This window comes from Oncorhynchus nerka, linkage group LG4, assembly GCF_034236695.1.
Source record: "Oncorhynchus nerka isolate Pitt River linkage group LG4, Oner_Uvic_2.0, whole genome shotgun sequence".
Lineage (NCBI taxonomy): Eukaryota > Metazoa > Chordata > Actinopteri > Salmoniformes > Salmonidae > Oncorhynchus > Oncorhynchus nerka.
Genome location: NC_088399.1, coordinates 74,746,872 through 74,767,927, shown reverse-complemented (window position 1 = coordinate 74,767,927; position 21,056 = coordinate 74,746,872). Strand labels below are relative to the sequence as shown.

Genomic DNA, 21,056 nt, shown 5'->3' with positions numbered 1-21,056 from the left:
CTGCATGTGTACATATTGTGTGTCTGTCTCAACCAGGTCTATGAGGAGTTGAGGATCATCGGGGCAGCAGCAGCGGAGGCTAAAGCCCGTCGTATCTTGGCTGGTCTGTCCTTCACCCCAGAGATGCAGAACAGAGCTACTAAGAAGTTCTCTGGAGGCTGGAGGATGAGAGTCTCACTAGCCAGGTGCAGTTTTTTCTGAATTCCAAGTGCAGGTGTAGGATCTAAATTCGATCACTCTTTTGTTGCTGAGAATTTACAGGAAATGCAGATGAGTTTCATGATTCAAATAAATTGATTGAAAACCCACACTAACACACGGTTATCTTAATAGTATTGTTCTTTTCATGTAACCTACCGTTGACCAGCTAATAACCTAACCACCAAATATCCTTAACAACACACTTGCTGAGCCAGGTTTCAGAAAATACAATTACATCAGTTGATTTAGCCCAAATCCTAACCCCATCAATTTTTGACAACGGGCTGTGTACATTTAAATGAAAAATACTAAGACCAGATCTAGTTTTAAAATCAGAGGGGGTTTGGAGACATTGCATATCAGGGCCAGGGTTAGGTTGCACGTTACCGGATATCAACAAAAGAAGAATAACTAGGCACCTCTGTTTAATAACCTTGCACGGCTTCTACTTGCATGAGACCTACTGCAAGCTAATTCTACAAGTGAGTTTCCAGACAGTACAAAACAGTGTTCACATCATGCCCCAAATGCATCGGCACTTGGACGAATGGGCCGAGTGAAAGAGCGAGTTCCCGCAGACAAAATGTCTAATGGACGGGAGAGCACATTGTCAGATGTACTCACCCAGCGACTGTAAGCTGTAAGAAATGGAGACAAGGAAAGGTAAGGTGAGAGGGGGGCCTGTGTGTATGCATGTGAGTGTGGGGGTGGATTGAGAGAAGGGCTTGGGGATTGTTGAGCTGCCTCTGACAGCCAGGCGGAGAGCGAAGAGGAGCAGCTTGGACGAGACACTCTGCAGAGGGAAAGCTGAAGATAGAACCCAGGCCAGCCAGAGAGAGGGTTACTTTGGTCAACTTCAAGTGAAGAAGTGCAAATAGCGGGAAAAAGTTATCCGAGGTTGAGGGAGACCCGCGATCTTTACACCAGCAAAACGAAATAGTTTGCAATACACAACAAGGAAATTGTAGATTTGTTCCATCATTAATTAATAGATTATTAGTAGGTTAAAAACTACTAGTCACAGACAACGACTTGACATGCTGCCATCTTGGATGTTTCTGTTAAAATATAGGTCAAATTAAGCTCATATCTGTTGACCCCTTAGCCCTCCCAAGGCAATTCTATACATCTGAAATTATTTGATTATAGAGGTTTTAGCAATATGGGAATTTCTACAATTGTTTTTTTCTTCAGCTACTTCTGCAGGTCAAGTCAAACGTAATTCAAAGTGCATTGTTACAATGTCACTTTTACAAAGAATAAAAATGAACGAAAGTATAACGCAGAAATAAAAACAGCAGTGAACATGAATTCTAAGCTTCCAGTGGCTCTCTCCTACCAGAGCTTTGTTCATGGAGCCCACCCTGCTGATGCTGGATGAGCCCACCAACCATCTTGACCTCAACGCTGTCATCTGGCTCAACAAGTAAGGGCACACCACACGCAGCCTTTTACTTAAATATAACTTATTTCACAGGGCCACATTTCATGCAGCTGCTTACTCAATGGGTCTCCTTTCTGCCCTGGATCTGTAATGATACCACTGCAATGCCTAATATGTTAATCTCTCCTCCTAGCTACCTTCAGGGCTGGAAGAAGACTCTCCTCATCGTGTCTCACGACCAGAGTTTCCTGGACGATGTGTGTACTGACATAGTTCACCTGGACAACCAGAAACTTTACTACTACAGAGGGAACTACTGTGAGTTTATTAGTGATGTACATTCTTTCTCCTACCCCACAAACAACACACAAACTAATGTATGACTAGTTCTATACACATTTACATTTAGCAGGAGCTCTTATCCAGAGCCACTTGCAGTTGGATCCATGTTCTATAGATTGAAGCTTCTCTCTCTCTGTTTCTCAGTGACGTTTAAGAAGATGTACGTTCAGAAGCAGAAGGAGCTTCAGAAACAGTATGACAAACAGGAGAAGAAGCTCAAAGATCTCAAGGCTGGAGGGAAGTCCACCAAACAGGCCGTGAGTACAGGACCGCTACCCCTGTTTAGACATGGTTCTGTCTCTCTCTCTGTACTTCTCCCATCATCCACTGTTTTCTGTCTCTCTCTAGGAGAAGCAGACTAAGGAAGCCTTGACCAGGAAGCAAGCAAAGGGAAAGAAAAAGGGAGGAGTGGAGGAGGAGAGTCAGGAAGCTACAGACTTGCTCAAACGACCCAAAGAGTACACTGTCAAATTCACCTTCCCCAACCCCCCTTCTCTCTCTCCTCCCATCCTCGGATTGCACAGTGAGTTCTCCCTCTTTTTTTCCCCTCTTCCTCTCTCACTTTTTGTATATCCCTGTTTAACCCTCTGCTCTGTCTCAGGTGTAGACTTTGCCTTTGAGGGACACAAACCCCTCTTCAAGAATGTGGACTTTGGTATCGACATGGAGACTAGAAGTAAGTAGAAATCCTTTCTGTTTGCATACTTTCTGGTCATTAGCCTCCATACTATACCTTAACTCTGTTTTCCTTGTTCAGTTTGTATAGTTGGACCCAATGGAGTCGGGAAGAGTACCCTACTACTACTTCTCACGGGCAGGTTAAATCCAGTAAGTTTCCCTTCAAACAAAAACACATATGATCTATATATACACACGCACACAAATACAGCAGAAGTGTTTGTGCACTGATGGGTGTAACTGTCAAGCTAAATGTGTGTTGATTTGCCTTTCAGTCCAAGGGGGAGATGAGAAAGAACCATCGGCTGAAGGTGGGCTTCTTCAACCAGCAGTATGCTGACCAGCTGAACATGGAGGAGGCAGCTACAGAGTACCTCCAGAGGAACTTCAACCTGCCCTACCAGGACAGCAGGAAGTGTCTGGGCCGCTTCGGACTGGAGAGCCACGCACACACCATCCAGATCTCCAAACTATCAGGTTAGGAATAGAAACATGCGCGCTCACACACACCATCATCCAGTGTGTGTTTCGATCTGTTTTCTAAATGTCTTCTCTCCATCCAGGTGGTCAGAAAGCCAGAGTGGTGTTCGCTGAGCTGGCCTGTCGGCAACCTGACGTTCTCATCCTGGATGAGCCTACTAACAACCTGGACATTGAGTCAATCGATGCCTTATCAGAAGCTATCAACGAGTACAAAGGAGGTATGAACACAGTATGAGGCTGTTAATGTTTATTTTTGTTAAAATGTAGGATCAGAAAGTAGCCTCTGAAATTGGTGGTGATGGCATAAATAAAGTGGCGGTCAACATCAAACAATTTGCATGCTACTGATGGTGCCCTTTGGTAGACTTATGGTTATATCCTCTTCCCTGCTGTTGTCCCATCGTAGCGGTGATCATTGTGAGTCACGATGCCCGGCTCATCACTGAGACCGCCTGTCAGCTGTGGGTGGTGGAGGACCGGTCCGTCAACCAGATAGACGGAGACTTTGAGGACTACAAACGGGAGGTCCTGGAATCACTGGGGGAGACCCTGGTCAACAAGGTCAAGGAGTGACCTACCTACAGCAGAACCAGGGCTCTATTCCCTAATATAGTGCATTACTTTTGACCAGAGCACTATGGACCCTGGTCAGATGGTACTGCACTATGTAGGGAATAGGGTGCCATTTTGAACAGACCCCAGGAGGAAATAGACATGTAATATAACCCACTGCTGATGCTGGCTATGTCATTAGCTCAGTGCTGGGGTGCATCTTCATAGTCTAAAGTGGCTTCCTTTCCTTGATCATTTGGAAACTTAGGATACGTTTAAGCAACATCATGGGTGAAGTCAAGGAAGCCACATTGCATTATGAAGACACACCCCTTGGTGTACTGCAGTATCCTCTCGGCCTATGAGATACATTTTCAGAACTACAAATTGCCCCCCGCCCCATACCTGTAGATCTGATAGGATCCAGAAGTGTCTTGGGCAAGGGGGTGATTTGGAATTCAGAATTTGACTGAACAAATAGGCATGTCTCACCAAGAAAGCAATATGCTGAAGTACTTACAATAGAGGAAATGGCAATACATTACCACTGGCTCCATACATGTAGAAACATAGCTCTTAACTGGGAATAAAACATACCTGTATTAAGTATTTCCTACAGACAAAAAGGCAATGAAATAAATGATTTTGCATCTTACATGTTTTTATTGTACCACTTGCTCTTTAAATACAAAACCATGGATATGAGATTAGACAGATTACTCGGATGGTCCATATAGTATGTACTGTAACTGATCTGATCAATTGTAGCCTGGGAGAAGGGTCTGGAATTAATCTGACGTGTTTTAGCATATTGTTTGCGTAAGACTAGAAATATGAAAGGCAATTTAGCTTAAGGTCCAAAAACAAAACACTAACTATCTGAATACTTTGACACTAATTTGTGTTTTATGAACAAAATGTGCTCTGTCCAGAAACACCAAATTAAATCCTCAAACTTTCACCATAATTCCTCTGATACGCCCTCATCAATTTCAGGTAGGTCTTATCTATTTCAAATATGCCTTATAGGTCTTCTTGACTTTAGCCACTTCAGTCTCGTCTGGCTGTATGGTGTGGTACCACCGGTACCAAGGATCACCAGAGGTAATGGTGGGGGGAGGAGGGGTTGAGCCCACTGCGTCATGGCAGTTGGAGTAGTCCTCTCCTGAGAAGTCCACATGAGGAACCTGGAAGGGTAGAAGCCCTGGAAAAAATATGGACAATTTACTGTAGAGAACTACATTTCTGTTTTGGTGGCCTTGTTGAAGCACTGGGCTGGTCACAAAACTGCGATTCTCCATTATTACTGTAGAGCTCTAGCATTCTGCTCCTTAGTCACAGAGGCTGAACTTACCATGGTCTCTTGCAGTGCCAATCGCCTGATTGAGCTGCTTTTGCTGTTTCTGACACACTCCTGGATAAAAATGTAGATGGAGATAATATAAAATGTGGCACTTTAGTTACCTGAAACCTTGCAAAAGGTTGTTTACTTTATGGAGAAATGTTTCACTGAAACACCTATTGGCAGCCTCAGTTTCACGTGTCAACTGTGTTAGTCAATCAAATAACTTATTTAGATAACACCTGCTGAATTCAGCATGGATGATTCATTCATAGAATTGTATACATATTAGGTAAATTGAACATATCTTACCTGTCCGTGTGGAGTCATAGACAATGCCTGTATTTGGACTGATGAACTGTTGCAGTAGCTTCACGTTCTACTGGAAGACAATGGGCCATTGATTAACAAACAAAATTGAATAGCCTGTTAAGTCAACTGAACAAAACCAATCAACTGTAATTAATCTTCAATCGCTCACAATGCATGTGTGTTCCATGAGTGAGACCAGACCTGATAGTTAATGATGACATTGGAGTCTCGACAGATTGGACAGGGGTTCCCACATATCTTGTCTCCTCTCTGAAAATGAAACAAAGTGTTGAGGTTGCAGTCACATCTGTTTAGTGGAGAATATAATATGGAGTTATAGCGAAGACATCATCTGAAAACACCCCAAAGCCTGGGCAATAGCTCGGCGAACTGTCACAAGTATCAGTCAAGGTTACAGAACCAGCTCTGTTACACGTACAATGCAAGTCTTGCGCGTCTTCTGAGGAGGAATACCTCCTTTGTGGTTCCTCCTGTAGTCAGACCACACTGGACTGGTTCCATAGAGCGCTATGTACTCTAGAAATAGGAGAGGTGGATGGACACATATGGATAGATTAACAGAAATGAATTACACTAATCCTGGACTACTTGCATGGAGATTCTCCATTCAGCATACTTAGTCTGGGTATGCAGAACCATCCCTTTAAAAAAGTGTGTAGAGTAGACATTCAAGTTCTAATCTCCATACCTTCGCTCTCCAGGTAGTCCCATGGTCTGTCCTTGTAGCGGGCAAGCGCCTCCCCGGCATTACTGGGGATCTCGGGTGAGGCTGCAGTGCAGAGAACGAGGCTGGACTGCACACCTGGAAACACAGCCCGGGTCCAAAGCCTGACAGGTAAACTCTTTGGAAGATAGAAACCAAACAAATACTGTCAGTCAAGTATGAAACTCGCAAATACAGTGTACTGTACACAAGACCATACTGCTAATAAATTAGCATAGACTGGTTGTGTGAAACATATGACTGGGGTTGTATTGGATGATGCACAGGTTTGTTTCCAACTAGCTGTAACGTTAGCTGGCTATTGAACTACCGACAGTAGTTCGGTCACTGTTTCGTGATCTAATGTATTTGAAGGTGTGCAGCAAAAGTCCTAGCTTTCGCTTACCTGACACTCTATAGAAAATAATAGAAGTACCTTATTCTGCCGAATATTCTGTAAAAGCAAAGGGGTCACACGGCATACAATTCTTCCAATGCCTCGTATGGATGCTGCCATTTTGACGTTCACAGCTGAGGGTTGAAAGTTTACAGGTGAAATGTGAGGTAGCACATTATTTATGTGTGCATGACCAAATAAACTAATTTTGGACTTCAATGAATCTATTTTGTGATTTTTAAATCATTATTAATTTCGTCATTTGAAATTTAAGGGCAAGGTTTTGATCGTGTCCGCGGGTGTGGCAGGCAACGTGCTCGAGTGCGTCGCAGCCATTTTGTAGAAATATTACAATCGAAATTATACCCAAATGTGATATTATAACTAAGTACAAGTAACATATTTTGCGAGTTATCACTGATAGTGATTCAAATTTGTTCTGATAAGCAACAATAGACTTGAGGCGTGAAAGAAATTGAAATGAGAATGTACAAAACGTGTGCAAGGCCCTGGTTTCTGTCCTTGATGGACAATGAAGGTCGTTCTACAACAGCGCGTGACCAAAAACTCCATTTTGTTACCATGAAAACCCCAGAAAGCGCATGCTCGACACCCGTATGACGTCAAAAACGTCACAGGGTATAAATACCAAGTCCCTCCCTTTCTAGTTCATTCCTGGATTTGTTCTGAGGTGAGTAACGTCTAAAGAAACAGTGCTATTTTCAACAAAAAAACTACTGCGCAATTATTCATTTTGACCATAATCCATCATAAGAAACATCTTCCAAGATTCAGGTTTGTATGAACACAGAAAATAAGTGAATCTATCTTAAATGTGTTTTTCGTTTTGTGTGCTCTTTTTCAGGTCTTTTGTCTCTGAAGAGTGACCGTCGAGGACTTTGAACATCCTAATTCAATAATCTATTTTTTTCTTCAAGTAATGGACATTTGATTACTATTTTTGCCTCCAGTTTGTTCCAGAAGGAAAAGCTAGTTTTTAGCTACCACAACCCTGCCCATAAAACCAGTTTTTCCAGCCATAAGATTGTTAACGTTAAAACATGACGGTTAACGATTTAAAACTGATGTAACAAGATATCTGTTGCTGTAAAGCACAATATAATATAGTTACCCGAGACGCTGAGGAGAGGTATTTATAGTAAGTGTTGATTTTCAAACCAATCTGAATCTAACGTTAAATTCATTCAATGAGAAATCGTTTAGTCGCAAAAAGATGTAGTCTAGGTCCGCTGGCTGGTCTCCGTGCGGGGCTGCTGTTTCCATTAGCGGAGCTAACGCGTTAGTTTATGAGCTCACACAGGAAAGTGCGGAGTGGAAACGCTCCGTTTCTTTGTGTGTGAGACGGATCAACATAAACTGTATAACAAATGTTTAATTTAAGCATAAGCAATCTATTCATAAAGATTGCCGTAGGTTAAGGGGATATTTTTCTCCCTCTGCTAAATTGATAAGAGATCCTTGGAATGTACACCTACCGCAATCTATACATAAAGATTGCTTAGATTGAGGATTACGGATTTAACTGGAAAAATTGGTCATTTGTGGTTATTGTTTTTACGCATGACATTGTATCGTCGATATCGTTAGAGCAGGAATTTTCCCCAGGTGTCCGATATTTATACGGCAATCTGAGGATAAAGATTGCAGGATGGAAATGCTCATTCGAAATATTGTACAAGGCAGACTGGTTTCGTTGGAATTACATCCAAATGGCGAGGTAGTTGTGTCTTTTCAGAACACTCGAGGCAGCAATGTATGTTTTTCTGGATCGACAGGAGTTGACTTCCCTGAATAGCGGAACGAGTTTCGTCTCGATGTAGCTGTTGTGGTTCGCCATCGTTAGTTATTTTGGTATAGGTAGTAAATGATCATCCGGCGCTGCTAATGTGATAGTAGGCTAACTGTTGTGGCGATGTAGCTGGCATACATTGTTCTTTATGTTCTCGAGGCTGGCAGCCACGAAGCAGTTAACAAAAGAGGGCAGGGCCTAGATGTAGTTTCGATGGATCACGGGTTAGCTCCCCCTAACCAGAACTAGTCATTGAACAGGATCTTTATTCTAGTGCTAGGGTAGGGCGTGCAATACAACGACCGACGCAGAGCTTGTCTTAAAAGGGCTGCCTGCTGCATGATATTCTTATATAACCATCATGAACATTGTGTGGGTGAATGAAAGGCATATTCAAATTCATTAAGTTGATTATCTACAGGCTGTTCTTTCCCAATTTATTTTATATTTTACTCCATAGGACAAAAATATGTATTTTATTTAATGGTGATTGTCAACCATGGATAAGAACATTGTTATGTAAACAAAACACTGGTATAGGCAGGGCTTTGAGCTATTGTGACAGAAGTATTTGTTACATTCTAGCTAAATGATAACAGGTGTTACTGTTTTCAACTGCATTATATATTTCAGTAAATACACCAAAGCCCTTTTATGTGTGTATGAACATTAATTTACTTGACATCTATTCCCCAGTTGAATTGTTCTTTACTAAGCTCATGTCTTCCCAATAACTTCTTTCTATTGACTGTGAGTGTGTAACAGTTGTGACATTTTCAGGAGTTGTGTGTTATGTCCCGTGTTGTGGAGTTCTGAGACTATATAAAACTTCTACTACAACAGTTAAACGGGTAAGACAACTGATTTCCTCACGTGACATTTCAAAATGAAATACTTGGATATTATCCATGTAATACTTGGATACAGTAATTCAAAGTATATGATAATGAACATAGTCCAACCATATTATAATGAGCTTTAAAATATTAACATAAAAGCATTCAGTTAAGCATTGCACAACGAGTGGGAAAGCATGTTGATAGCCTCAGTCCTGCCCCTACTCTAAATTGTTATTATGATTTATGCATAGATTGATCATTTGAACAAGGCTAAGCAAAAATTCAAGTAATATTTTGCAGCGATGGTTTGATATTTTAGTGGAGATTATTTTGTGTTTTTTACGTAGAGGATCCACTGGATCCCCAACTGATCTCCGTTTACTAGTGTTCCTATATGGAACTGTAAGGTAATGGATGTCAGTAGCACAGGTTCATTCTTGTTATTTTAACCACCCACTTGTACTAGAGCCAGTCTCCTGCTCAGTTTAAGCATACATTTCAAATATATACATTTTTATTTAACTAGGCAAGTCAGTTAAGAACAAATTCTTATTTACAATAACGACCTAGGAACAGTGGGTTAACTGCCTTGTTCAGGGGCAGAACAACAGATTTGTACCTGGTCAGCTCTGGGATTTGATCTAGCAACCTTTCAGTTGGCCCAACGCTCTAACCACTAGGCTACCTGCCACCGCAGCAGGTATATTAATAGCTGACTTAAATGACTAGTGATTTAAAAAAAAAAAAAAAATTATGTGTGAATTTCTTTTGTCCACCGTATAGACATGGGGGGGGCAAATAAAATATTTCCTTTATTCTAATGTTAATCATAGGCAATTAACATACTGGTTCCACGCTAGTCCTGTAAACTTTAAGGGATGTATGTGTGAGATCAATCACCTAAAATACAAATACTTACAATACCAATACAAGTAACTTTAAAATAATTATTTATACTTACAAGCAAAAAGTTAAATATGTTCCTTTTAGCTAACTGAAATGAATAGTACAGTGCCTTTGTCATAGAATAGGTGTTTTCTGTGTTCTATTCGACCAACTGTACTCCTTGGGTTCCTGTGCCGCCTGATACTACTGGTAAAGTGACTGCACCCTTCTCTGTCAGTGAAGGAGCTGGTCAGTCATTCCAACCACCAGTTTAGTGCACCGCCTGCCCAAAACTGAATACTGGTAGGCTTTCAGTTTGAGGGCCTTCTCTGCCTGTGTGTGTGTGTGAGTGCGCCTCAAGTGTTTAGCTACCAGTATGTGTCTGTTATTAGTAGAGAGGGAAGCTACCAAAAGTATTATTCACCCACACTTAACAAACACGTAGGTTGTAACATCCTCTTCCGTTACCAGGACAGCATCAGTAAAGTATTCTAGCTTCTATAGCTCTCATCACCTTTGATGTTTCTATAAAATAATGTAGGGAATTCAATAGATTCCTCAATGGGAGTATTTTTCAGAGAATGGAACAGTACAGTGCAATTATGTGTTTTACAAGTTTGCTGCTCAGACCAACAACTACCTTCCCATCCACTGTAGTTTGTAGGCCTACTGGTTGTCATATTCAAGCCTAATCACTTATCTGTTTTTATTTGCACTTACCATGAACTTTTTTTAGATTGTACATATTGTTAAGGCAGTCGTGAATGTAAGGTGTTGTTGAAACTTGTTTGTAATGTTTTAACAATCTGTTGAATAAAGCAGTTACTTGAATATATTGCTGCCATTGGGGGAAGTCCTCATGAACCTGTTCTAAACTGCAGCCTAACCTGTCATTTTCGAATGTGTTGAACTGACTCCTTGCCTATTTCCTCCCGCTCGCTCTCTGTGTTCTATTGAATTACTGACACAGAAAATGAACTAGCAGCATGACCTATAAGCAAGATTTGTATTAGGCTATACCCAGCTGTCTTAGAGGAAGCCTTGCAGCAGCTCCTAAGAACAGAGACAGTAGGCCCCGTCTGTCCTCCCTCCGCTATGAGGATAATCCACACAACTGACAGATCCAGCCGTCAAGAGAGAAATAAATGCAAATATTTGAAGTATGAGGCAGTAGATCAGTCAGCGAGTCATGGTGTTCACTGCAGTATGGAATTTGGAATGTGAAAGCAGCACTGAGGCTGAACAGTAAATTTGGAGGGGTTAGCTGGGAATGTCACTACCCCCCCTTGACAGATTTCAGTGTGACTAAAGATCTAACAATGTGGGTGATTTGACATGGGCCCTTGTGGTGTTGCTCTTGGCTTTGTGGATAGCAGGAAACTGGCCTGTTTTCAGTCGCGTGGTAGAGATGAGTTTGGAAAGGTCTTGTGGTTTAGTACCTATGTTGAATTGTCTAAGCCTTTGCTTTGTGCAGGATCTAGAGAACAGATGGTGTCTGTTCCAAGGAGCTCTCCCAAAACAAAGTGTAATCTGACATGCCTGGAAGAACCATGCAGTGCAAACATCACTTTCGCTGCATATTGAAAGAGATAACGATGACTGTGTAGTAAGCGCCAGAGTTGTAAGGCGATCTCCTGTATATTAAGTGTGTATATCTGTTCCTCGCTCAGAGCAGAGATGGCGGTGGGCCCAGTGGACCCCAGAGAGGTCCTGAAGGGGGTAGAGAACCTTCTGGGGAAAGATGGAGAGCTCCGCAGCCTGGAGGGAGTCACCAAAGTCTTCAGGTAATTAACACACTGCCATTTTTAAAATAATTGATGGTGTGCTTTTGGTCTCATTTATTTTTTACTGTTTAGTGTTTTTCATAATTTTTACATAATTTTGAGTTGCGAGTGTGGACTGTAATGGCAGCGTTGTCCATCTCCTATCTTTTGTTCTGATTGTCAGCTTCCTTCATGGTCTTTTTCTCCACAGTCTCATGAAGGCCTCTCACAAGATGGTGAGCAGGTGTATGTACCTGAATATCCTACTACAAACCAAGTCCCACGACATTCTCAACCGGTAAGATCTACTCCCATCTTTTGTTCTTAATTGATCAACCTTATTGGCTTATGGTCTGGCTGGCTTGTTTAGTTACTTCTCTAGGGAGCTTTCTCTGCCACTGTGCTGCGTCTTGTTCTTTGGTGGGTTGGGTGTCTATGCCGGGTTACTGTAAAGCACTTTGACAAATCCGTTGTAAAAACTGGCAATTTAAACAGAATTTGATTAACTGTCCCTTCTCTTTGTCCAGGTTTATCCGAGTGGGAGGCTACAAGCTGCTGAATACGTGGCTGACCTACTCCAAGACTAGCACAAACACCCCCCTGTTACAGCTCATCCTGCTAACGCTGCAGAAACTGCCCCTCACTGTAGACCACCTGAAACAGAACAACACTGCCAAGCTGGTCAAGCAGCTCAGCAAGACTGGAGAGACTGAGGGTATGTTTTTATACAACTTTCTTTGCCCTGGTGTTTCCACCCTCTCTAATACACTGAGCTGACTAATTGACCTCTGTGGGGAAATGATTTAGCATTTTATTTGTAACTCGCTTTCTCACAAACCCAAGGCCAAGACAATAGAGTTCCATAGTGGTGGTATCTGTGCAGTAGATGTCAATTGTTGAGTGATAGTGTCCGAGGTTGATGTGTATCTAATGGTGTGTGTTTGTCTCCCAGAGCTGAGGAAGCTGTCCGCTGGGCTGGTGGATGGCTGGATGGCTACCATCCGCTCCCAGAGTGTCTCCACCACCTCTCCTGCAGGTAACTCTCCTTCCCTTCATGCTCTCCATTGTTCCTTCTTTTCCCCTCTTTCTCTCACATTCACGTTCAAATTCGGACCCTAGTCCTGTGTGGCTCAGTTGATAGTGCATGGCGCCTGCAATACCAAGATTGTGGGTTCAATTCCCTCGCGGGACCAGTATGAAAAAATACAAAAATGTATGCACTCACTACTCTATGTCGCTCTGGATAAGAGCGTCTGATAAATGATTGAAATGTCAACATGTCTCTAAGTCTCCTCTTCACTGTCATCTCTTTATGTTTACGTAACTCCCCCGTCTCTCTCTTTCTCTCAGATAAGAAGCGTAAGAAGGAGGAGGGGAAAGTGCCAGTCCGAGAGGTGAAGGCAGCTGATGGAGGGAAGGCAGCGGAGGAGGAGAGGAAGAGGGAGAAGCCCAAAGCTCACGCTCCCAGCCATGCTAAGATCCGCTCCATAGGTACTCACACTCTGTCCTCGCAATTCATCACAAAAAAGTTTTTCATTTACAAAAGATGATTTTGTGTTTACGCTTATTGTCCTTCAGTAGAAAACAGGCCACAGTAATGTGCAAATCTGAAAAAGTCATTATGTTTCTGACTGTGGAGATGAAGCTCCTGCTAGGGCTGAAGTGCTAGATGTAATGACCTGACCCTGTCCTGTGTGTTGTCTTCCAGGCCTGGAGATGGACACTCCCACCCCAGTCCTGGTCAAGAAGCCCCCCGTGGCCCTCCAGCTGGGGGACAAGTACAATATCAAACCAGCCCAAGTCCTCAAGAGACCCAGGTATATTACACAATAACATCCATGTCCACATTGTGTATAGGTGTCACCGTCCTACGGCTTACCAGCCAATAACAGGATAGAAATTGCACAACCACAGAATAACACCACGGCTCAGTGCTGCCTCATTGTGGGTTAATCTCGAGTACTGATCAAACCTGTCTTTGGCAGATGTATTTGCCATTTGTAATTAATATATTGGAATTATTACTCATTCAAACTGTCATAATAAAAACACAACATTTTCTTATCTCCCTCTACCTGTCTGGGTCCTAAGGAGGGAAACCTAACCCGTGATTCTCTTGTCTCTCCACCAGTTTTGGTCCTCTGGACGCTCCCCCTGTGGAGAAGAAGTACAAACCACTCAACACCACTCCTAACCAGACCAAGGAGATCAAAGTGAAGATCATCCCAGCACAACGTAAGTCCTCAACAGAAACAAGTATGTACCCATCTTTTTGACCCGTTCACTGCATTTACTAGGTTAGATCTGACCCCTCAACAAGTAGATTAGGCTACACCTGACCCCTCAACAAGTAGATTAGGCTACACCTGACCCCTCAACAAGTAGATTAGGCTACACCTGACCCCTCAACAAGTAGATTAGGCTACACCTGACCCCTCAACAAGTAGATTAGGCTACATCTGACCCCTCAACAAGTAGATTAGGCTACATCCTGACCCCTCAACAAGTAGATTAGGCTACACCTGACCCCTCAACAAGTAGATTAGGCTACACCTGACCCCTCAACAAGTAGATTAGGCTACACCTGACCCCTCAACAAGTAGATTAGGCTACACCTGACCCCTCAACAAGTAGATTAGGCTACACCTGACCCCTCAACAAGTAGATTAGGCTACATCCTGACCCCTCAACAAGTAGATTAGGCTACACCTGACCCCTCAACAAGTAGATTAGGCTACACCTGACCTCTCAACAAGTAGATTAGGCTACACCTGACCCCTCAACAAGTAGATTAGGCTACATCTGACCCCTCAACAAGTAGATTAGGCTACATCTGACCCCTCAACAAGTAGATTAGGCTACATCTGACCCCTCAACAAGTAGATATCAGGATTGAGGTCAATTCCTCTTCACTTCAGTGAGTTGAAAGTGAATTTCCCATTCCAGGTGTCCTCAGTACTTCTCTATGAGAAAATGTTTGAATTTAAATGTCAGTTTTCTTACTGACTTGAAAAGGAATTGACCTCAACCCTGGTAGATACCCACACACTGTTGTATATGTTCCCCTACACTATATTTATTATATTGCAACATTTCAACTGGAAGGCCTTCTTCAAACTTGAAACCTTGCAGTAAACTACAAGGGAGCTTACCGTTTCAGAGCATAAACAAACATTTCTGTTTCTTTCACATGCCATGTGTTTTGTGCCCTACTCCTCAGAGTGTGCTGTGCTGTGCATCGAACACACTTTTAAACCAATCTCCCCCTCAACTACCACAGCATTATGTTGACTGTTATTGATGTCACTAAGAGACCCTCCTTTCTCTCTACAGCCCTTGAGGGTACAGGCTTCCTGGATGCCCTAAACTCCGCCCCCGTGCCTGGCATCAAGATTAAGAAGAAGAAAGGGAAGGAAGGTAGAGACCCCAAAGCTGTCTCTCCCACATCAAACAAGGTAGACAGACAGACAACTCCTCTCTCAACCACCTGAATCTATGGAAGGCTGTGCAAATGGAATTGAGTATTCACCCATCTCTCTACCTCTCTCCTCCTCTCAGCCATGTCAATTCGAGGGTAAACTCCCCTACCTGTCGCCTCAGGGCGGTGCCAAACCCTTGTCCCCAGAGACCCAGACGGCCTCCACCACCCCTCCCCACGAGGTCCCTGTAGACCTGGAGCAGCCTGGGACGCCGGTCCCTGCTGACGACCCCGAGGCCATGGACACGGGCAGCGAGAAGCCCAACGCCCTGGCGGAGCCCCGCGGTGAAGAGGACAGTCAGCTGACCAAGAAGGGCAAGAAGAAGAAGAGCGTGCGCTGGGCCGAGGAGGAGCAGCTCAAAGAGTACTTCTACTTCGACCTGGACGAGACCGAGAGAGGTGAGAGAACAAAAACTAACGGTAACTTCAATTCAATTTTTTTGGTCGGTGTTGTTTGTAATTGCACGTCAAACTGTGGTTGTATAGTCAAACTAGGTAGTTGTCAATACAGTAGCTAGCTAACTGTACAGTGAAGACATCTACTCTTCACTAAGTTCTGTTAAGAGTCTTTGGACAGGGATGTGATTATAAAAAAAATAATAATTGTAATTTATCCTCAAGATAAAATAAATAAATAAATAATGATATAAATAAAATGCATCCCCTTCTCCTGATCACATCCATGTTGGGTGCCATGGCTAACTCTCTCCTCCTTCTCCACCTCTCTCACCTTCCTCCTTTTTCCTCCTCTTCCCTCTATCCCCCTCTCCAGTCAACGTCAACAAGATCAAGGACTTTGGCGAGGCGGCGAAGCGCGAGATGATGATGGACCGCCACACGTTTGAGATGGCGAGACGCCTGTCCCACGACTCCATGGAGGAGCGGGTACCTTGGAGCCTCCCGAGGCCCCTGGCCCTCACCGGCCCCCTGGTCAATGCCGGGGCCAACAGCACAGAGAGACTCACACAGAGGGACCGTGAGACTGGCATCCTGCAGGAGATTTTCCTCACCAAGGAGAGGTACGTATTCACACAGAGAGAGAGTGTGTGTGTGTGAGAGAGCAGTATGGCTTAAAATGATATGGATTTCTATAGCCTAGTGGGTTACTAGGTGCTCAAAGTGCCTCGCATTGTATTGGGGAAACTCACCTCCTCTCTCCTCCTCAGTGTTCCTGACAGCCCCCATGAACCAGAGCCTGAGGCCTACGAACCCATGCCTCCACGCCTCATACCTTTGGACGAGGTGAGATGTACCCTTTTCTGTCAATCACTTTGGTGCAGTTCTAAAAATGTGTTCAACTCCAATGAATACCCAACCAAAGGGGTTTGAACATAAAATAAGAAGCATTACAAGTGTTATCAGTTTTGGCTTTTGTTTCGAAGAGTTTTGCATCTGAAAAAAGCGCCAAAGTGATTGAAAAAGAACCTATAGTATATAGAACACACACAATGTTCCAAACATCCTCTGTGTCCAGTGCTCTAACTTTCTCCTGTCCAGGACTCTACCATGATGGAGCCCATGGACACGTCGTCCCAGCCTGGCTCTGGCGTGGGCCCCGGGGGGGTGGAGGCCTCCAAGCTGCCACCCGTCCTCGCCAACCTCATGGGGAACCTGGGGGCCAACAACCTGTTGGGCAACCTGGGTAACCTAGGCAACCTCGCCCAGGGCACGCCTGGTGCCCCCGCTGCCCCCTCCGTAAACGTACAGGAGCTACTCACCTCCATCATGGTAGGAGAGAGATTTTTTTTTTTATGTCAAAACATTAACTAATCCTGTTTTGACATTATGATCGGATTAATGCATTGAGTACTGCAACTGTTTTAAACAACTTCTGGAAGCCCTGGAGAAGCCCTGTAACCAGTTGATCTGTGATGTTTATTTTATTCTGTCTTCCTCCCTCTCTCTCCTGTAGGGAGCTAGTGGTGGCCAGTCTACTGAGGACCTGATCAAGCAGCCAGACTTCTCTGAGAAGATCAAACAGCTGCTGGGCTCTCTACAGCAGAACCAGGGCCCCCCCACTGGCCCCCCGCCTGGAGGTACACACACACCTTTACAACACACAACACCTTCAGTTCTCTCACACTTATTCAAGCCAACAAACCAAGTATTCTTCCATTTCTTGCTGCACTTAACTGTATATGACGATATGTGTGGTAGAATGATTGTTAACTTAGTATCCGTCTTTCCTCCACAGTGAGCCATGGCCTGTTGGGCCACGGTCCAGGCATGAACAACCTGCCCAACATGAACAACCTCAACATGGGCATGCCCATGAACGGAGTGGGTTTCCCTCCTGCAGGCAAGCCCCCGGGCCCCGGAGGACCCCACTACAACCACCCCCCGCCCCCACACAACCACGGCCCCCCTGGCTTCAACGCTAACCCCCGCATGATGGGGCCCCCGCCGCCCCAGGGCCACGGAGGAGACAACGGCAACTACTGGGGGGACGACTCGATGAGGGGGGGGCCACACCGGGGGGGCCACTTCCACCGCGGGGGCCGAGGGAGAGGAGGGGAACAGGTGGGCTTCAGAGGGAGAGGACGTGGAGGACCTAGAGGAGGACACAACAACATGGGAGGTGAGTTGAATTGAAAGGGAATGTCCCTTCTAGTAATTCTGTTTCTATGTTAGATACCTATAGGGCCAGTCTGAACCGGTGCCCTGCATTGTCCATGTAGGGCCCCGCCACACAGTAGTGCAATTAAAGTAAAGACCAAGTTGATTTCTGTTTGCCATCTTGTAGCCTTGATGCAGTCAGTACAGATGTTTGGTTGGCTGGCTAGTTGTGTGCCAACTCTGTTCTTTTTTTTATAGACATGTCCAAAAGGCCAGTGTGTCGCCATTTCATGATGAAAGGAAACTGCCGTTACGAGAGCAACTGCGCTTTCTACCACCCCGGCGTCAACGGTCCTCCCCTGCCCCCCAACCACCCCGCCCACAACCAGTACAACGACCACGGGCCACAGCACGGGCACTAGACCACCCAACACACCACTGACACCAATACGTGACAATACCATTTTATCACCACTAGGTGGCAGAACTCTGAATTAAACTCTGCTGGTTTGGTTTCACCACTGGGACAAAGGTGCAGAGAGACAGATTGCCCACCAGGCTAGAAATACATGGTGAAAGACAAGCCAATAGATAGACAGACAAGGCAGTCCTGCTGCCTTAACAATTACTCTGCACGGGTCTGGTGATGTCAATGTGATGCTTCTGCAGGTCTGTTGAAGAAGCAGTTCTCCTTCTGTGTGACTTTGATATGAGGACTCCCCAGTAGCAGAGGAAGATACTGAATGTACAGGGCAGAATCAGACATGTCTCTACTACTTCCTTTTCTTCTCCACACACCAACCTAAGATGTCCACCAAGAAATGCTCAACTTCCTACATCCATTTGTTTGCCCTGCTCGCTTAAACTCCCTCGATCAGGGATAGAGGACATTGCTTGTACGCAAGAATACACACACACACACACTCATGTCCCGGCTTTGGAAAGTATAGGTACTGCTATAGCTGTGAGATGATCATTCATATGTTGATGTAGATGTTTTATTGTGATCATTTTAACACTGTTGGTTCAGGTTGATGATGTACACTAACCACACACTATGACTACTCTGGTTGCTGTCTGTCACTGTCCCATATAGCCTATCAGCTATCCCTGACTTATGCACTAATCTCCTATATATTTATCTCATAGTGATTTATCAGCACTGAGCTAAGAGGTGAGCAATGATCAAGGTAGAAAATCAATAGAAACATCTCCAGCATCTCCCCAGTATTAAGTCAGACTTTAAGTATGGAGTCAGACTTCTTTAAGCTAAATGATCCTTCCATCGTTCTGCTCTGTAGTTGTGTAGTGCCATCCCTGCCCTGGGTGTCCCTATTGGCCCATGTTCCTCAGACAGACAGGATCTGTAGCCAACCTTCAGCTCCTGAATGAGTCTAAGCCCCGCCCTCTCTCCTGAATGAATGTTGCACTGTGTTCAACTGTGGTACCTGGAGTTTTCAAACTAGTCAGACGTGGCCAAATGACAATGCTCAGTACACCATTTTAAAAGCTATTTATGGCCAAGTGTGCTTAAAGAAAAACATGCCACTTTTTCTACCGTAGGATTTCAACAGAAAACAAGACAATGAATGTAAAGTTGACCAAGTAAGAATATTGTTTGATATTTGCAAAGTTCCCCATAGGCAAGAGTTATCAGTGAGGAAGTACTTTAAAAAGAAGGACCTAACTGTAATGTATAATGTCCCTCCATCCCCACCACACTGCTTGTGCTGTGTTCTACTACTATCTAGCTCTAAAAAAGACCTGACTCCAACATTTCCCCTCCACAACAAATGGATGAAACAGTATTGAGAAGAGAACATTCAACAGAACCGGCCCTAGATGTTTGGCCTATGCACTGAACCAACGCTGCCTGCAGGCTACATGTTGTTTTCTACTGGTGGGCGTTAGTGGTCTGCATATCACAGGAAAAGGAACAACCGGGCCAAGTGTTGCTTGATTTGACTGAGCCTTTTCACCAAGAAGGGTACATAACAGTGAATGAGGGTTTTCCTTTCTGAGGTTCAGTTCAGGAAGCCTCTGATTATATTTCATCCGCTTTATAACATGTACCACTGAGCGTATCTTGTCTTTCATGTGACATGATGATGGTCAAATGTCCCCCTGTATGCCATGTGACAAACACAGTCCCATATTAGTGTTTCTCCACACACACACACACACAACTGTGTTGGCTTCAGTTGGGTGACGCGTGTTCAGCCCGTGTTCTATGTACAACGGGGTAAAACTATGGAATCATTCTCTGGGTCAACTAATTCAAAGTGTTTTCTGTGAAAACAGTGGCCTTCATGTCTCTTGTGGGACCAGAATTATGTCATGTTTTTGGTTGGATTTATTGTGTGTTTATTTTGATACGATTGAGTTGGATCTCTCCAAAATGAGGTCCGTTTTGTTTTGTTAGAAATGTATGTATCCATGTGTCTGTGAATGCATACACGCATTCATACACATATATACATACGAGTATTTTGTACATGTCTTAATAAATGTCCTAAAATGAATATCTGGGTTGCTCTGTTATTTTGAGGTGTGAATATGTCGTCCACTAACGGTTTTGCTTCAAGTTCTTATCTAACGAGTGTTTCAGTATTGAATGGAATTCTTATCTCAGTTTCTTTTGAAGATGACTGCCATTATTTATAAATGTTTTAGTATTTGGATATCAATGAATGTTCCAGATAGTCAGAAAACCTATAAAGGAACATATACAAGTTTCAGGGGAACTTTAAACATTCTAAAGCGTCATTAAACACACTACACATCCTAATCCAAGCTCCTACATCCTATGACGATGGTAGTGTACGGAAGATCCGTGTTCCCAGGGCGAGGCTAGTGACAGGTGGCTCAGGTGGCTGACAACTCAATGTGTGATCAGGAGTGGCTTTAACCGTGCCCTCCACTGCAAATATTGACATGGGGAAAACACACGAAGGAACGGCGAGAAGGATAGACAGTGCCTCAGGAGCTAACGACACCTCAGCATTCTGAGAGGGAAGTAAGGGAGAGAGGGTTAAGGACACCTCAACATTCTGAGGGGGAAGTAAGGGAGAGAGGGTTAAGGACACCTCAACATTCTGAGAGGGAAGTAAGGGAGAGAGGGTTAAGGACACCTGAGGCCTGTTAAGGCCTGAGTTTGTCTGCTGTGATAAATGACATAGACCTATCCTTCTGCATTTCACATGCTCTTATCCAGATCTATAGCTGCAAGTAAAACCCTCAAAGTAGCAACTGTTTGAACAACAGGTACACTGATTTGTGTCAAGAACTGCAATGCTGCTGGGTTTTTCAT

General features: G+C 44.0%; 3 protein-coding genes across 9 annotated transcripts in view; 2 read left to right on the top strand and 1 right to left on the bottom strand.

The window, feature by feature from the left end:
- LOC115128580 (ATP-binding cassette sub-family F member 1-like) overlaps positions 1-4,295 on the top strand; it is a 28,638-nt gene extending 24,343 nt beyond the window's left edge. For all 3 annotated transcript variants that reach the window (XM_029658528.2, XM_029658529.2, XM_029658527.2), the window contains 10 exons: positions 37-185; positions 1,544-1,627; positions 1,779-1,903; positions 2,072-2,184; positions 2,276-2,450; positions 2,529-2,603; positions 2,685-2,755; positions 2,881-3,082; positions 3,169-3,306; positions 3,495-4,295. In XM_029658528.2, coding sequence (XP_029514388.1) covers positions 37-185; positions 1,544-1,627; positions 1,779-1,903; positions 2,072-2,184; positions 2,276-2,450; positions 2,529-2,603; positions 2,685-2,755; positions 2,881-3,082; positions 3,169-3,306; positions 3,495-3,661 — 1,299 coding nt within the window. In that variant the 3' untranslated portion in view covers positions 3,662-4,295. The remainder of the gene's footprint in view (positions 1-36; positions 186-1,543; positions 1,628-1,778; positions 1,904-2,071; positions 2,185-2,275; positions 2,451-2,528; positions 2,604-2,684; positions 2,756-2,880; positions 3,083-3,168; positions 3,307-3,494) is intronic.
- mrps18b (mitochondrial ribosomal protein S18B) lies at positions 4,281-7,280 on the bottom strand. The gene is made up of 7 exons (XM_029658537.2): positions 6,455-7,280; positions 6,004-6,157; positions 5,734-5,831; positions 5,496-5,564; positions 5,295-5,361; positions 4,995-5,054; positions 4,281-4,844 (listed from the first exon to the last, which is right to left on the bottom strand). Exons 1-7 carry the CDS (start codon positions 6,533-6,535, stop codon positions 4,648-4,650), a joined length of 726 nt encoding a protein of 241 aa, XP_029514397.1. The 5' UTR covers positions 6,536-7,280; the 3' UTR covers positions 4,281-4,647.
- On the top strand, positions 7,113-20,268 carry LOC115128581 (serine/threonine-protein phosphatase 1 regulatory subunit 10-like). Of its 5 annotated transcripts, none has more exons than XM_029658533.2 (16): positions 7,113-7,574; positions 11,620-11,733; positions 11,924-12,010; positions 12,240-12,427; positions 12,665-12,748; positions 13,063-13,203; positions 13,421-13,529; positions 13,844-13,968; positions 15,046-15,167; positions 15,271-15,610; positions 15,963-16,209; positions 16,357-16,432; positions 16,688-16,918; positions 17,103-17,226; positions 17,385-17,768; positions 18,005-20,268. In XM_029658533.2, the coding sequence occupies exons 2-16, from the start codon at positions 11,627-11,629 to the stop codon at positions 18,166-18,168; spliced, it is 2,529 nt and encodes an 842-aa protein (XP_029514393.2). In that variant the 5' UTR covers positions 7,113-7,574; positions 11,620-11,626; the 3' UTR covers positions 18,169-20,268. The 5 variants fall into 5 exon arrangements, with proteins under 5 accessions (XP_029514393.2, XP_029514396.2, XP_029514395.2 ...); XM_029658536.2 differs by lacking the exon at positions 7,113-7,574 and adding an exon at positions 8,396-9,076 and having other exon boundaries at positions 13,844-13,947; positions 15,271-15,589; XM_029658535.2 differs by lacking the exon at positions 7,113-7,574 and adding an exon at positions 8,396-9,076 and having other exon boundaries at positions 13,844-13,947.
- The last annotated feature ends 788 nt before the right edge of the window (positions 20,269-21,056 follow it).